Source organism: Bos indicus, chromosome 6 (assembly GCF_029378745.1).
Source record: "Bos indicus isolate NIAB-ARS_2022 breed Sahiwal x Tharparkar chromosome 6, NIAB-ARS_B.indTharparkar_mat_pri_1.0, whole genome shotgun sequence".
NCBI lineage: Eukaryota > Metazoa > Chordata > Mammalia > Artiodactyla > Bovidae > Bos > Bos indicus.
The window spans coordinates 84395942-84414293 of NC_091765.1; the positions used below are offsets into that span (position 1 = coordinate 84395942).

The window sequence follows — 18352 nt, forward strand, 5'->3', positions numbered from 1 at the left end:
AAATGACCTTAATTGTTGAAAACAATGTGATTTGTATGACTGAAGAAATAAATTTTAATTGTATTAATTTAAATTAATTTATATCTAAATAGCCTCAACTGGCTAGTGTCTACTGTATTAGACAATCCAGATTTTAGTGCATAGTAATGCTACATGATTCTCTATTCTTCAGTCTACAGTGTTAGTGAATGATGGTCTGAGACATTCTGCCTCAACTCATTATGTAATACTCTTTCAAATGGTATCTGTTTATATATTGCAAGGATACTTAATAGATAAAAATTACTCAGGATTTAGTTATTTGACATTTATGCCTCTAGATAAATATTTATATCAATATCTATATAATCTCTCTATATCTCTAGATAAATAGATTTATCTATTTAGGTCTATATCTATCCATCCAACCATCCATCCACCCATCTGCCCAACTAGAGATGAATTATTTGCTTGTAGCAACTCAGTCTTCAAACTGCCTCCTTTATCCAACTAGTTTCAATTCCCAAATGATCTTAATTTGGCTTGGATTGTTTAGATATGAGTGTCTAAATACCATCATGATAAATGGCATTTTGGCATTCTCAGTGTATCAACATTATATAAAGGATGAGAAGAAAGATATTTTCAAACTCATGTAAGGCAATTGTGGGTGCAAGATTTTTAACAATGACTCTTTTTCTCTATTGATTCCATGGCAGTGGTTCTCCCCTGGGGGGTGATTTTGCTCCTTGGGGGACATTTGACAATGTCTGGGTACATTTTTATTTGTTACAACTTGATAGAGTTACCACTGGCACCTAGGGTACAGAGGGAAAGAAAGCTGCTAATCATTCTACACTGTAGAAGATTCTGCCGCCCCTCAAACCTCCCCCGCCTCCGCCTCGGCCCCAAGAAAGAATTACCTGACACAATGTCAATGGTACCAAGGTTGAGAAACCCTGCCCTGTAGTGATGATTCAAAGATAATGAGTCTGAATTTATCATTATAAATACATTTTAATTTACAATATAATATTATGTGGGAGAAGAAAGACTCTTACTTGATATAAAACTCAAAATGTCTTCACGTGGCAGTTATTTCATCAACTAAATTAATTGTAACAGGAGGGGGAGCCAAATAAAGTTCAGATGCACAAGAAAAGTTTGAGTTTTGCTGAACACTAGTCATGTACAGTGCCACAAAATATGCATTTAAATATATATAAAATGACTATATCATTACTAAACCATTCCAAAGATGCTTTCTTATTTGAATATTCTTTATAAATACAATTCTGCAAAGAATGACTACCATTTGTAAAAGTAAATTTAAATATTATACAATAAAGTCTTTCCCAAACTCATATCAAACTAAATGAATTTCTAATTTTCTGTTGATTTCTCATATATTTATGAATGTATAATTTATACTGGCATCTCATTCTGTGGGTCCCTTAAGTGTTCTGAAGTTGAAAATAAAATGGTTTAAGAAATAAACTGCATTAGCAAGTAATTAAACAGAAGTAAAAAGTACAGTTACACCAGAACCAGAACATTTTCCATTTTTTAGAGCTGGAAAGTAACTTCTCTCACTAAGTCCTTGCCTCTTCTCATTCCCCACCTGACGAAAAGGCCAAGGAACTGCTTTTATTTCCTGAATATCAAAAGTCATTTTTACATAGTTTGAAACAAATCCTGTCCTTGGCAATATTTCCAGTTCTCCTACTATCTGATCCAAAGATTTATTCATTGTTCTAAAGTGAACATTATTGTAGTTGTTTAAAGAGTTTAAAATGTGCATTGTTGGGTGTAAATTTAAATGTCAAGATTTTTCAAGTTTCAGAAAGAGGTTAAATGAACATCTGAGGGCAAAGGGGAAAGGACTCTTGCAGTGCCATCTCTTGAGTCCTGGTTTCATGTCTAATGCCTCTTCATCGTTTGCATTAATGTCAGCCAAAATGAATCACCTGGATTTGTCTGGTGCAGTGAATCTACAGATCCTGAATGAGGATTATTTGAGGAGGAAGCTAAAAACTATGAAGTCAGGGAAGGGCAGTATGCTGTGCAGGAAAAAAATAAGGAATACTTAGCCAGCTGGTACTCATCTGATTAAACTGCTGGATTTTTCTAAAATGGAAAGTGTGTAGTAGAAACCAAAAGATGAGCCAGGAGGCAATCAGAGACACTTAGCAGCAATGGCAGATCTTACTGGAGTTAACACTATGGTCAGTGAGACACTTCAGGTGATGTGAAAGAAAGCCTTCTTTCCTCACATGTTAGAGGAGAGTTGTCAGAACAGGCTTATTTGCATCTTGACAATATACATAGCAGCACATGATATTGCCAGAGGCCACACATGGCATTTACATTTTGGATGTAGAGGTGATTATTACATTAGATGTCAGTTTTAGACTTAATCCAGTCCCGATAACGAGTCACTTTGGTATAGACTCCAGGCTTGTTTTCTTTCCCACAGTCCATTCCCCAGCTTACTATTCCGATAAGATACCAGATGTTTCCATCACGTGGTATAACCAGAGGTCCTCCAGAATCACCCTGGCAAGTGGGAAGAAAAAAAAAGATCAATGTGATAAATAAAGGGGTGTCAGAAATACAAGTTAATCAGAATCTGAATGTCTAATAAATAACATTTTAAGTTGAAATATGAAAGACAAGTTCTGTTTTACTCACCATTAATTTAATAGTTGAGGTTCTTATTATCTGTTATCTGATTATCTCTGTTTATCTCTATTAATGTCTCTTTCTGGAAGGTAGTGTGACTAAAGTTGAGGTTTCAGTTTTATCCTTGTATAGTTTTTAGTTTTGCTTGGTCTCAGCAGACAGCACAAGTTGAACCTAGGTCTAAGCATCAGTTTCTTACATAAACGTGACCTCAAGTGTCACTTCTGCCATGAAGCCTCTCCTAAATCTGTTAGGTAGGAATAATCTCATGCTTTGAATCTGAATCCCCACCTTGCTCCACCAGTTGATAGGAAAGTGTCTGAGGCACTGTATCACTGTGTAGCAATAGGTTTGAGAGGAGAAAGATAGGCAAAGGACATTCCAAATAAATGTGCATCATTGATTACACACAGAGTTTTGCTCCCAAGTGAACTGGTTTGAGTGTAGGAATCAAGAAGGCTTCCCTGATGTATTTAACCCTTTCACAAATGATTTTTAATTTTATCTTTTAGCAATGAGTTTATTCATGTAAAAGAAATATTATGTGGAAACTCCTTCCAGATGTTTCTTTTAAAAAAGAGAGCTGATTCTGTTTGAAGTAGGCAGGGTTCTTAGAGTCTTGTGCCTTTAAACTCTCTTCCCATCACATACTTCTTAGTACGCTCTCATGCCCAGTGGACAGAGAGTAAGAACTCTGGTCTACCAAAAGCAATCCTGCTGGTGTACCAAAAGCAATCATCCTGATCTTCTTTCCCAAAGTCCTAAATCCTAATTTAGGTTCTTAGTATACAAGAGGTGAAGGAAGCAAGGGAGCATGAACCAACAGAATGAGAACATCTGCTCTCTTACGAAATAAACTCAGATACAAGTCTCTATTCAACAGATTCCTTTTTTTGTGGAGCGGAATCTATTTCAAACATAGAATCGCTAAACCATTGGATTCAGTTTCAAATGCTATAGGCAGAAGGTTTAGTTATTTATTTTCAGTCCTTGAAATAGCCATACTTTACAATGTGTTTTCTTTAAATGCTTAATGATTAAAATTAATGCTCTGTAAGATTGAGGGAAATGTAATTTATTTAATTAGTACATGATTTGTGAGATAACACTTTAAAATGAATATATAGATATTTCTCACTTAAGTAGTATAATTCTATGTGATGTACACTGTTTAAGTTCAAAGGTTCAAGCACTGGTGGGATGACGCTCTACTGGCTGTGGAGACATCTGCAGGTCCCAGGCCACAGCGCCTTGCAATTAGAGGGATAAGATACCTAACTACAGAGTCTGACTATGGCTTGAAGCAATGATTATATATCTCTCTTCTACAAGAAGTGCTTTTCTTTAATCAGAGCCCACCAGTTTGCAGCTGGTGATTATTCTTTACACATGGCTCTGGGCTTCCCTGGTGGCTCAAATGGTAAAGAATCCACCTGCAATGCGCGAGACCTGGGTTCAATGCCTGCATTGGGAAGATCCCCTGGAGGAGGGCACAGCAACCCACTCCAGTGTTCTAGCCTTGAGAATCCCCACAGACAGAAGAGCCTGGTGGGTTACAGTCCGCAGGGTTGCAAAGAGTTGGACACAACTGAGCGACTAAGCACAGCACTAGACAATAGGAAACGAGGACGATTTCTTATTGCTCTTTTGGTCCCTGTAACTTTTTTAAAAAATTTCTAATCATGCCTGTTTTTTAAAATTTTATTCAAGTTTTTTAAATTTCAATTTTATGTAGGAGTGTAGTTGATTAACAATGTTGTGTTAACTTCAGATGTACAAGAAAGTGATTCAGTTATGCATATACATGTATCTATGGTTTTTCAAATTCTTTTCCCATTTAGATTATTACAGAATATTGAGCAGAATCCCCTGTGCTATATGGTATGTCCTTGTTGGTTATCTGTTTTAATGTAACTCTGTATACTCTGCTATTCTCTCTCCTCCACAAATTTAATTTCATAGAGTCACATAAAGTGACATTAGTCTATGTTCAGTCAAGTCATCTCTAGTAACAGATTCATTTTGTAGATGTGAATATATTCTTACTTCACAGGCATCTAGTTTTCCTTTCAAGAATCCAGCACATATCATTCCTGATGATACAGCTCCACCATATACATGAATTTGATTACATATATCATTACTTATGATCTCTACTTCAACTTCTCTCAGAGTATTGGGAAAGGGACCTAAAGAGAAAAAAATAAACAGATGAAGAATTTCCATATTATTGCTTATGATAGTTAATTGTTGTTTCTTGCCAACGATGAACCAGTGATAAAACATATTTCTAGAGGTAATATGACTCTGGACTCGATGACAGTGTTCAGATTCAAGTTTTATTTCTAGGGTATCTCCTATGTGCTAGGTACCATGCTTGGCACACTGACTCCTACTATTTTATTTAATCTTAGCTACCGTCATCAAAGATAGATGTGAATGTTCTTTTTTTCAGATGAGGAAACCAAAGCTCACCTGGTTTTGAGTCTTAGCTGTGATCACATAGTTACATGAAGGATAATGTTATTTAAACTCAGGGGATTCCTCACCACCTGGGATAATCTGTGACAGTTTACCTTACCTTATCTGAAAATCTGCCTCATCATTTGACAAACCACACAGCTATACAAGCATATCTCAGAGACATTGCAAGTTTGGTTCCAGACCACCACACTGAAGCTAATATCTCAATACAGCCAGTCATACAAATATTTTTTACTTTACAGTACATATGAAAAGTAATGTTTACACTATACTATAGTAAGTGTATAGTGTAAACACTGGAATGGGTGAATTTAACTCAGATGACCATTATATCTACTACTGTGGGCAGGAATCCCTAGGAAGAAATGGAGTAGCCATCATGGCCAACAAAAGAGTCTGAAATGCAGTACTTGGATGAAGTCTCAAAAACAACAGAATGATCTCTGTTAGTTTCCAAGGCAAACCATTCAATATCATGGTGATCCAAGCCTATGCCCCAACCAGTAACGCTGAAGAAGCTGAAGTTGAACAGTTCTATGAAGACCTACAAGACCTTTGAGAACTAACACCTCAAAAAGATGTCCTTTTCATTATAGGGGACTGGAATGCAAAAGTAGGAAGTTAAGACACACTTGGAGTAACAGGCAAATTTGGTCTTGGAATACGGAATGAAGCAGGGCAAAGGCTAATAGAGTTTTGCCAGGAGAATGCACTGGTCATAGCAAACACCCTCTTCCAACAAGACAAGAGAAGACTCTGCACATGGACATCACCAGATGGTCAACACTGAAATCAGATTGATTATATTCTTTGCAGCCAAAGATGAAGAAGCTCTATACAGTCAGCAAAAACAAGACCAGGAGCTGACTGTGGCTCAGATCGTGAACTCCTTATTGCCAAATTCAGACTTAAATTGAAGAAAGTAGGGAAAACCACTAGACCATTCAGGTATTACCTAAATCAAATCCCTTATGATTATACAGTGGAAGTGAGAAATAGATTTAAGGGATTAGATCTGATAAAGTGCCTGATGAACTATGGACTGAGGTTCATGACATTGTACAGGAGACAGGGATCAAGACCATCCCTATGGAAAAGAAATGCAAAAAAGGCAAAGTGGCTGTCTGGGGAGGCCTTACAAATAGCTGTGAAAAGAAGAGAAGCGAAAAGCAAAGGAGAAAAGGAAAGATATTCCCATTTGAATGCAGAGTTCCAAGGAATAGCAAGGATAGATAAGAAAGCCTTCCTCAGCGATCAATGCAAAGAAATAGAGGAAAACAACAGAATGGGAAGACTAGAGATCTCTTCAAGAAAATTAGAGATACCAAGGGAACATTTCATGCAAAGATGGGCTCGATAAAGGACAGAAATGGTATGGACCTAACAGAAGCAGAAGATATTAAGAAGAGGTGACAAGAATACACAGAAGAACTGTACAAAAAAGATCTTCACAACCCAGATAATCACGATGGTGTGATCACTCACCTAGAGCCAGACATCCTGGAATGTCAAGTGAAGTGGGCCTTAGAAAGCATCACTATGAACAAAGCTAGTGGAGGTGATGGAATTGCAGTTGAGCTATTTCAAATCCTGAAAGATGATGCTGTGAAAGTGCTGCACTCAATATGCCAGCCAGCAAATCTGGAAAACTCAGCAGTGGCCACAGGACTGGAAAAGGTCAGTGTTCTTTCCAATCCCAAAGAAAGGCAATGCCAAAGAATGCTCAAACTACCACACAATTGCACTCATCTCACATGCTAGTAAAGTAATGCTCAAAATTCTCCAAGCCAGGCTTTAGCAATACATGAACGGTGAACTTCCAGATGTTCAAGCTGATTTCAGAAAAGGCAGAGGAACCAGTGATCAAATGCCAACATCTGCTGGATCATGGAAAAAGCAAGAGAGTTCCAGAAAAACATCTATTTCTGCTTTATTGACTATGCCAAAGCCTTTGACTGTGTGGATCACAATAAACTGTGGAAAATTCTTGAAGAGATGGGAATATCAGACCACCTGACCTGCCTCTTGAGAAATTTGTATGCAGGTCAGAAGCAACAGTTAGAACTGGACATGCAACAACAGACTGGTTCCAAATAGGAAAAGGAGTACGTCAAGGCTGTATATTGTCACCCTGCTTATTTATCTTATATGCAGAGTACATCATGAGAAATGCTGGGCTGGAAGAAGCACAAGCTGGAATCAAGATTGCCGGGAGAAATATCAATAACCTCAGATATGCAGATGACACCACCCTTATGGCAGAAAGTGAAGAGGAACTAAAAAGCCTCTTGATGAAAGTGAAAGAGGAGAGTGAAAAAGTTGGCTTAAAGCTCAACATTCAGAAAATGAAGATCGTGGCATCTGGTCCCATCACTTCATGGCAAATAGATGGGCAAACAGTGGAAACAGTGTCTGACTTTATTTATTTGGGCTCCAAAATCACTGCAGATGGTGATTGCAGCCATGAAATTAAAAGACGCTTACTCCTGGGAAGGAAAGTTATGACCAACCTAGATAGCATATTGAAAAGCAGAGATATTACTTTGCCAACAAAGGTCCATCTAGTCAAGGCTATGGTTTTTCCAGTGGTCATGTGTGGATGTGAGAGTTGGACTGTGAAGAAAGCTGAGTGCCGAAGAACTGATGCTTTTGAACTGTGGTGTTGGAGAAGACTCTTGCGAGTCCCTTGTGGTGCAAGGAGATCCAGCCAGTCCATCCTAAAGGAGACCAGTCCTGGGTGTCATTGGAAGGAATGATGCTGAGGCTGAATCTCCAATACTTTGGCCACCTCATATGAAGAGTTGACTCATTGAAAAAGACCCTGATGCTTGGAGGGATTGGGCACAGGAGGAGAAGGGGATGACAGAGGATGAGATGACTGGATGGCATCACCGATTCGATGCACATGAATTTGGGTGAACTCCGGGAGTTGGTGATGTAGAGGGAGGCCTGGCATGCTGCGATTCATGAAGTCGCAAAGAGTCAAACACGACTGAGCACCTGAACTGAACTGCACTGATAGTAAGTGTGAAATAGCATTATGTCTAAATATATATATGTGTGTATGTATATATATACATGTTAATTTAAAAATCTTATTGCTGGAAAATACTAACTGCTACTTGATAAAGACTCAGATAAAAGCTATACCTTGAGCAAGGACACAAACAAGACTGTAATGCCATTATAAGAGTCTATATTGCTGCTCGTATTTTACTCTTGTCTGATTCTTTTGCGACCCTATGTACTAGAGCCCACCAGGTTTTTCTGTCCATTAGATTTTCTAGCAAGAACACAGGATTAGGTTGTCATTTCCTTCTCCATTGGATATTCCCAACCCAGGGTTGGAACTTGTGTCTCCTGCATTGGCAGGCAAATTCTTTAACACTGAGCCCCCAGGGAAGCCTATAAGAATCAGAAATTCAAAAGCAGATTAAATTATATGTAATAAAGCCAACCAAGAGACATGGGACCTGGAAACTAAAATCAGGCTCTAAAGTTCTCTCTTTGTAGTTTATTGTATATTATTAAGTGTAGAAAAATGTTATGTCTGTCAAATTTATAAAGTCTCAGGCTCAAAAACTCTTTCATAGACACATGGATACAAGTTCAGTTCAGTCACTCAGTTGTGTCCGACATGGATACAAAGGGCTCCTTTAATGTTTAGCATCAAGAACACCATTCAAATTGCTTGCCTAAGGTATTTCTGTTTAACTGTATTTGTGTACAGTACAGAAACCTTGTCATTATTACTGCTCACAAATTACATACTTTAAGAATCATCAACCATAACAATCTCTGTGTACAAAAGGCAACAAAAGAAAGAATAACATTATATGGAAAGTTGTGTTTAGTCACTAAGTTGTGTCTGACTCTTCTGACACCCCAGGCTACTAGGGTAGCCTACTAGGCTCCTCTGTCCATGGGGTTTCTCAGGCAAGAATATTGGAGTAGGTTACCATTTTTTTTTTAAAGGAAAGCTATAGCTACATAGATTCCAAAATACCCCATAAAGAAGATAATACACGCAGGCACTGTTTAATAGTAGTTTTAATAATTTACCATTAGTTTAGTCACTCAGTCACGTTCGACTCTTTGTGACCCCATGGACTGCAGCATGCCAGGCTTCCCTGTCCATCACCAAGGGTTTATATCTTGTTTCAGCCATATTTTTCATGTGACATCTTGATTTCATCTATTTTCTATATTTTGATTTTGTATCTTATATCTCTTCCAATGGGGGAGAAGATCCTCTGGAGGAGGGAATGGGAACCCACTCCAGTATTCTTGCCTGGAGAATCCCATGGACAGAGGAGCCTGGCAGGCTATGGTTCAGAGGGTCACAAAGAGTTGGACATGACTGAAGCGATTTAGCATGCACGCATGCATTCCAATGGAGGATAAGTTTTCTTTTTTCATTTGTACGTTTTTACTGAGATACTCACCATTTGCTTTTAGAGCTCCCCATCCAGTGACAAACACTTTGCTCTCAGGCAAGGCTTCAAAAGTAGCATCCGGGAGACAGACTCTGTGCACCTCATCCGAAAATATGACAGGGGCGGAGAGCTTCACCAGAGCGATGTCATCATCATGCTTATGGGAAGCATAGTCTTCATGAATGACAACCGATTGCACCTCTTGTCTCATTAGTGCGGGGCTTAGAGTTGTTCCAAAGCTAACTGTCCAGCGTTTGGGGTTTTTGTACCTGATCACAGATTAAAAGGATTATGGTTGGTTTAGATCATTTCTGATCAGAAGTTGCCCAGGACTCTGAACGAGCATGGACATAACGGTGGGGAAGGGCAAATTGTTTAAAGTGGTAGTTGCTTGGGATCCTCCCACTTTCTTTATCTGTGGCTTCTCCCTGGGACTGCTTTGTTTCATTTTGCTAATAAACCTTCCCCATTCTAAAATAGCTTAAAATCACTCTCCTTGAGGGAAAGTTTGTATTTTTTTAAAGGAAACTTTATTATCACCGTTTTGGTTGTAAAAGTAATTCAGATTAGTTGATGAGTATACGAGTAAATAAAAATTAGACCTATGTACCCACATGTACACACACATAAGTACTCATATCTGTGCACATAAATGTATGTATATCTATGGAGAGAGAAAAGAGAGAGGGAAGGAGAGAGAGAGATGGAGCCACTTTCATATTGTTTTCACATCCTTCCTTTTCAGTAAACATTTTATCCAGAATATTTTCCCATTTTATATGAATTTCAATAGGTTTATTGTACCTCTTTAGTATCCCCAAGTGTTCAGTATGTTAAGTCACCAAAAAGCATACAATAATAAAAGCACAGCACCAGATATTCATGTGGGAAAATTAGATGTAAGTTTGAGGGTTGGGATACTATTATCTGAGTTTTATTTTAAGAAATGTACAGTATATTTCAGGAAAACTGGTGTGTGTGTATGTGTTTAACTTTTGGTGATGTTAACTTGTTTTTAAAGTTGAGGTTGTTGGAGAATCTATATTCAGATGGAATTGAAAATATTCTAATTTTTTCCTATTCTGCAGTAATTATTACTTCTTCTAAGTCTGCTGGACAATTATGTATACCATTTTAAGGTCTAAGATGACCAATGAAAAGGGGATAATAATTACAGGATGTGAAGGTGAGGAGATGAAACTGGTGATCTGTTATATATGGAGAGTTTGGTACAGGTGAGGACTTACGAATCAAAGCAATGAGCAGCAGTCAGAAGCCACACTTCACTAATCAAAGTGGCTCCACAGAAATGGATGCCATCAACTTGCAGGCTGGCTTGCCAAGGCCAATCAGCTTTCTTTGCAACATTACCATAAGCAATTCTTTCCATGGATGGGAACTCCCTCCCTAAACCGCAACCTGTCAGAGGGAATTAGACGGTTATTTCCAGAGTTATAAATGTGTGTGAGTATGCTTGGCACATTAAGATAGAAATGTAACCTTGCCTTACCTTAAAAATTAATCAAAACTGCATGACAGAATAATAATTATTCACACTGAAAAAAGGATTAACTTAAAAAAGTATTTGATACATCTTACAGAAATTTCATTTTAAATATTTTTTCATATTTTCTGAATCACATTTTTATAGGCAGAAATTTACCCGAGTGATTTTTTACAATTTTGAGTGTGAAATGTACAGTACTTATAGCAGAAAAATACCATTTTTACTCTTCTAAAATACTTCTCTAGTGTTACAAAAAATCATTACACTACAATAGCATAAATGTCAAAGTTCACATATTTAAAGTTAGTGGATGTCATTAAATTCTAAGCAAAATCTTCTGCTTTAACAAAATGTGTCAAATAAAAACAAATAAGATAAAATTAAAAGGGATTGTTAAAAAAAAGTCATCAGCAAAATTTTCTTTGCAGTAGAGCAAGTATGTCCATATAGACATTTCCAATTATTAGTAATTTTTCCCCTTGGGGAGAGTTAAATTATGTATCCATTAAAAGATGTTATATACTTCCAGGAAAAAGTTTATATGGGAATAGTGATATTCCAAAAGTGTTTTGGGTTATATTATTTGATTTATGTGGGCTTCCCAGGTGGCTCAGTGGTAAGGAATCTGCCTGCCAATGCAGCAGATGTGGGTTAGATCCCTGGGTCGGGAAGATACTCTGGAGGAGGAAATGGCAGCCCACTTCAATATTGTTGCCTGGAAAATCCCATGGACAGAGGAGACTGGTGCTACAGTCCATGGGGTCATAAAGAGTCGGACACGACTGAGCACATGTGCAAGCATTTGATTTATGTACATCTCAATAATAATGTTGAACTTACAGCTGTTCAGGATGTGCTCTGCTTGTACATTATTCATAGCTGTGGAAAAAAAAAAACAAGATAATTGGTCAGCAGTGGAACAATTATAATTTAAATACTCTGTCTACACGACATGAATGTTTCTATTTTGGAGGAATTGAAGAGTCAATAAATTCTTAATTTAAATAAAATTCTACAAAAAGTAGAGGCCTAGACATAGATTAAACTCTTCTTCTGACTATATGTAGCCTCTGGGAAAATCCTGTTTATAATTATAAAATCATCGGCGTGGGGAAGGATATTGTTTGCCATAATGGATGACTACATCTAATTAATTAATCCCACATCAATTTATTAAAATATAAGTTAAACAGAAGAGGGTGTAGGTAGATATCACTACACACCTATCAGGAAGGCTAAAATGAAAAATAGTGATAACACCAAATTTTGGCAAAGATGAAGAGAAATTGGGTAACTCATATAATAGGAAATGCAAAATGGTACAGCCACTCTTAGAAATAGTTTAGTAGTTCCTTTCAAAACTAAAAATGTTTTTATCAACTGCAGTTGTACTCTTAGACATTTATCCCAAAGAATTAAGACATTTTCATGAAAAAACTTGGACATGAATGTTTATAGCAGCTTCATTGTAGAAGCCAAAAACTTGAAACTACCCAAAAGCTCTTCAGCAGAGGAGTGGTTAAACAAACTGGAATGCTATGAAAACTGCCTAGCAATAACAAGGAACAAACTATTGATACAATAAGATGGATGAACCTCAAGCAAAATATGTTGAACAAAAATTGTCAATCTCAAAAGGATACCAAGTATATAATTCTATTTATGTGAAATCTATAAAATAATGTAATTACAGAGATGAAAAATGGATTAGTGGTAGTTGGGCTAGGTATAGATAGAGGAAATAGGTGTGGCATTAAAGAAGTAACACTAGAGATCCTTGACATTGTACAGTTGAATATATTGATGCTGGTGGTAGTTATACAATATGTGATAAAATTGCCTAGAGCTGTACATACAAATCCACACACACATTAGTTCATATATTATTGTGGAATCTGAATAAATTCTGTGCATTGTATCCATTTGAATTTCTTGGTTTTAATGTACTGCATTAAGGAAGGCTGGGGGAAGGGTGCAAGTGCATGAGATTTCTCTATTAATTTCTTTGCAACCTCATGTAAATCTATAATTATTTCAAAATAATAATTTAAAAGCCTATCAAACATGCTGGTAGAAAGTCTGAATTATCTTTCTTTTTTTTCTATAGAAAATAATGTAAAAAGTTTGATGTTTGAAGAGTGTACAGCAAAAAAAAAAAAAAGAGATAAGGGAAAAATAGTAAGATATTACAGAGAAACATGAAGTAACTAACAAATAAAAAAAGGATGTTTTTAAACAGCCCAGCAAATAATGGACTGAAGCCCTAAAAAGACATTTTTCCAAAGAAGACATACAGATGGCCAATAAACACATGAAAAGATACTCAACATTGCTTATTATTAGAGAAATGGAAATAAAAACTACAATGAGGTATCATATCCCACCAGTCAGAATGACCATCATCAAAAAATCTATAAACAGTTAATGCTGTAGAGTATGTGGGAAAAAGGAAACTCTTGCACTGTTGGTGGTAATATAAATGAATATAGCCACTATGGAGAACAGTATGGACATTCCTTAAAAACAAACAAACAAACAACAGATGGATGGATAAAGAAGTTGCAATGCACATATACAATGATTACTCAGCCAGGAATGAAGGAATGAATTTGAATCAGCTGAACTGATGTGGATGAACACAGAGCCTGTTATACAGAGTGAAGTAAGTCAGAAAGAGAAAGGCAAATATCATATATTAACGCATATATATGGAATCTAGAAAAATGATTCTGATGAACCTATTTGCAGGGCAAGAATACTCAGACATAGAGAACAGACTTGTAGACACAGTAAGGGGAGAGGGTGGGACAAATTGAATGAGTAGCATGGAAACATATGCATTATCATATTAAAATAGATAGCTGTGGGAAGTTGTTGTGTAACACAAGGAGCTTAACCTGGTGCTCTGTGACAACCTAGAGGGATGGGATAGGGTGAGGGGTGGGAGGGAAGTTCAGGAGAGAGGGAACATATGTATACTTATGGCTGATTCATGTTGTTACATGGCAGAAATAAACAGAGCATTGTAAAGCAATTATCCTCCAATTAAAATTGATTTTTAAAAAGCATTCTTTTTTCTGAATTACATGATATTTAGATAATTTTTTGATTTGTTGTCATTCCTTTCCTATTATAACTAAATATTCGTTACCCAAAACAAAATTTAGTTGAAGGCTAAACTCAAAGCTTCTCCTTGAGCTTTATCATAATCCTGGAAAAAATACCTTTAAAAGACTAAGCTTAACAGATTTCTGCTGGACTCAAGATATTCTCAGATAACTCTTTCAATATTTATGTTTTGGAGCCATTTGTGTGTTTAGTTTCCAAGCTCTCTTTTTTTTAAAAGACAAGTTAATCAATTCTCCAACTTCTCAGGATCAACATTGTTAAAGATATCAAAGAAAATCCATTTAATGATACTTTACATTAATTTGCTTGTTCTTGTACATTTCAAAATGTTTACGTTTTCCTAAAGAATAAGTTTCACTTATTATTTTCATTTTGCGAAACAGGAATCGAGACACAGAGGTCCGACAATTTATCGAAGCCTACAACTTTTGCTGCTAGGGCATAGGTCTTCTGGTTTCAAGTCTTGGTTTCTTTTCACTACCACCTACAGTCCTTCCTAGTGTGCATTCCATGCATTTGTCTTTATATTATATGTATTTAAATGAGTTCTCTTACCCTATAAAATGCGACTTTTGGTTTTTAAATTATATATATATAACCTCTTACTTTCTAAAGCATAGTTGTAAAACTCTTAGGTGAGAAAAGGAAGGATTCCAGGTTCCTCAGTGTTCTGTGGTATCTGTTAATGTTAAAACACTACTTTTGTTTCATGCTTACTTTTTGAGACCCTGAGTTAGTTTACAGAGTTAAAGACACAGTGTTTTGCAAATACCCTGTTCCTGTCCTGTACTGAGTTCTGTGCTAATCTTCTGAAGGTGATTACGTCTACAGAAGACACATTTCCTGTATTCAAGGACTTACCACTCTTTTGCAGAGAAGTAAATTTTTAAAAATAATATATGAATTAATTTTCAAGCACCCTGATAAGGACAGAAGTGTCTCAGGATAAATTATGAATCTTAGGAGACCTTCCCATGGGAATGAGGAATGTCTTAACAGTAACTTGCTTAGACAGGCAACTGAAAATCTTTGGATGGATGGATCACCAGCAGATGCCTGCATGGACCAGTCCCCCAACCCTGATCCAGCAACTCTGTATACAACTTAAATCCACTAACATCACAGAGTGGGGGTAAGACTGGGGGGGACAGACACAGAAATGAGGCAGTTTCAGTTTCTAACAGTTGTCTTAATGGGAGGCCAAAATCTAAATTTTTTGAAATTAAAATTTTGTACGTACCTCCACCTCTTTAACAAAATGTTTCTTTCAGAAAATCTTGTTTTGCTGTCTAAACCCAATGCACTGAATTCAGAATCTACCCTGTTCTATTTGCACGACTAGCAGAACTGAATGCTGAACATCACTTACAGAGACTTCATGTCTTTATCTTCAAGCTGTTTTTCTTCTTTAGTCAAATCCACAATGCTTTTCTCCTCTTCAACATATTATAATATATCTGTTCTAGCCCTCTAAACAATTTGGGGGAAAAAAGTACCAAGAGAAGACTTATTGGTAACTTGTCAGCTTATTAATCTCATTTCACACTTTAGTCTGGTAAAATATGAACATTTCAAAGTTAATTTTTAGAAGGCTAACAGACAAGAAAGCCTTCTTCAGCGATCAATGCAAAGAAATAAAGGAAAACAACAGAATGGGAAGACTAGAGATCTCTTCAAGAAAGTTAGAGATACCAAGGAAACATTTCATGCAAAGATGGGCACAATAAAGGACAGAAATGGTATGGACCTAACAGAAGCAGAAGATATTAAGAAGAGGTGACAAGAATACACAGAAGAACTGTGCAAAAAAGATCTTCATGACCCAGATAATCATGATGGTGTGATCACTGACCTAGAGCCAGACATCCTGGAATGTGAAGTCAAATGGGCCTTCGAAAGCATCACTACGAACAAAGCTAGTGGAGGTGATGGAATTCCAGTTGAGCTATTTCAAATCCTGAAAGATGATGCTGTGAAAGTGCTGCACTCAATATGCCAGCCAGCAAATCTGGAAAACTCAGCAGTGGCCACAGGACTGGAAAAGGTCAGTGTTCATTCCAATCCCAAAGAAAGGCAATGCCAAAGAATGCTCAAACTACCACACAATTGCACTCATCTCACACGCTAGTAAAGTAATGCTCAAAATTCTCCAAGCCAGGCTTCAGCAATATGTGAACCGTGAACTTCCTGATGTTCAAGCTCGTTTTAGAAAAGGCAGAGGAACCAGAGATCAAATTGCCAACATCCACTGGATCATTGAAAAAGCAAGAGAGTTCCAGAAAAACATCTATTTCTGCTTTATTGACTATGCCAAAGCCTTTGACTGTGTGGATCACAATAAACTGTGGAAAATTCTTGAAGAGATTGGAATATCAGACCACCTGACCTGCCTCTTGAGAAATTTGTATGCAGGTCAGGGAGCAACAGTTAGAACTGGACATGGAACAACAGACTGGTTCCGAATAGGAAAAGGAGTACGTCAAGGCTGTATATTGTCACTCTGCTTATTTAACTTATATGCAGAGTACATCATGAGAAACGCTGGACTGGAAGAACCACAAGCTGGAATCAAGATTGCTGGGAGAAATATCAATAACCTCAGATATGCAGATGACACCATCCATATGGCAGAAAGTGAAGAGGAACTCAAAAGCCTCTTGATGAAAGTGAAAGAGGAGAGTGAAAAAGTTGGCTTAAAGCTCAGCATTCAGAAAATGAAGATCGTGGCATCTGGTCCCATCACTTCATGGGAAATAGATGGGGAAATGGTGGAAACAGTGTCAGACTTTATTTTTTGGGGCTCCAAAATCACTGCAGATGGTGACTGCAGCCATGAAATTAAAAGACGCTTACTCCTTGGAAGGAAGGTTATGACCAACCTAAATAGCATATTCAAAAGCAGAGACATTACTTTGCCAACAAAGGTTCGTTCTAGTCAAGGCTATGGTTTTTCCAGTGGTCATGTATGGATGTGAGTTGGACTGTGAAGAAGGCTGAGCACGGAAGAATTGATGCCTTTGAACTGTGGTGTTGGAGAAGACTCTTGAGAGTCCCTTGGACTGCAACGAGATCCAAACAGTCCATTCTGAAGGAGATCAGCCCTGGGATTTCTTTGGAAGGAATGATGCTAAAGCTGAAACTCCAGTACTTGGGCCACCTCATGCGAAGAGTTGACTCATTGGAAAAGACTCTGATGCTGGGAGGGATTGGGGGCAGGAGGAGAAGGGGACGACAGAGGATGAGATGGCTGGATGGCATCACTGACTCGATGGACGTGAGTCTGGGTGAACTCCGGGAGTTGGTAATGGACAGGGAGGCCTGGCGTGCTGCGATTCATGGGGTCGAAAAGAGTCAGACACGACTGAGCGACTGAACTGAACTGAACTGAAGAGTAGTCTTCAAATTATAATAAGGTTTGTTTAATCTCCGGCCCCAAACATTCATCACCTAGAAATATGTCTGTTGTAAATGAGATGGTGTCTTTATGCCTGAGACAGGTACTCTCAGGGTGTGTCATTTTTCTTTTCCTTTTATTCCCTAGGCCAGTCCTATCCTACATGCCTAGAAAAGGTTATGGGAGTACAAGAAAAAATATCAGACTTCTTTTCACTGGAGCCAAATCATGCTATACCTCACATACTGTGATATCTGTGTGCAGACCATTCTTACATTTTGAATTCAGATTGGAGAGAGTATTGCATCAAAAAGACCCAAGCACTAAGTATTACTATATTAGTAGGAGAGAGTAGATTTTTATCACATGCATAACTATTTCTGCTTCATTGATTACATTAAAGCCTATGGCTATGTGGATAAAACAAACTGGTAAATTCTTCAAGAGATGAGAATACCAGACCATTTTACCTGTCTCCTGAGAAACCTGTATGCAGGACAAGAAGCAACAGTTAGAACCAGATATGGAACAACAGACTGGTTCAAAATTGGGAAAGGAATATGTCAAGGCTATATATTGTCACCCTGATTGTTTAACTTCTATGCAGAGTATGTGAAATGCCAGGCTGGATGACTCACAAGCTGAAATCAAGATTGCTGAGAGAAATATTAACAACCTCAGATATGCAGATGATACAACTCTAGTGGCAGAAAGTGAAAAGGAACTAAAGAGCCTCTTGAT

General features: G+C 37.5%; 1 protein-coding gene across 1 annotated transcript in view; it reads right to left on the reverse strand.

Moving 5' to 3' along the window:
* Positions 1-976: 976 nt before the first annotated feature.
* Positions 977-18352, reverse strand: part of LOC109560162 (transmembrane protease serine 11G-like) — a 42106-nt gene continuing 24730 nt past the window's right edge. Inside the window, exons 6-10 of the mRNA XM_019962149.2 lie at positions 11929-11967; positions 10829-11000; positions 9591-9850; positions 4708-4850; positions 977-2535 (exon numbers count right to left, since the gene is read on the reverse strand). Coding sequence (XP_019817708.2) covers positions 2374-2535; positions 4708-4850; positions 9591-9850; positions 10829-11000; positions 11929-11967 — 776 coding nt within the window. The 3' untranslated portion in view covers positions 977-2373. The remainder of the gene's footprint in view (positions 2536-4707; positions 4851-9590; positions 9851-10828; positions 11001-11928; positions 11968-18352) is intronic.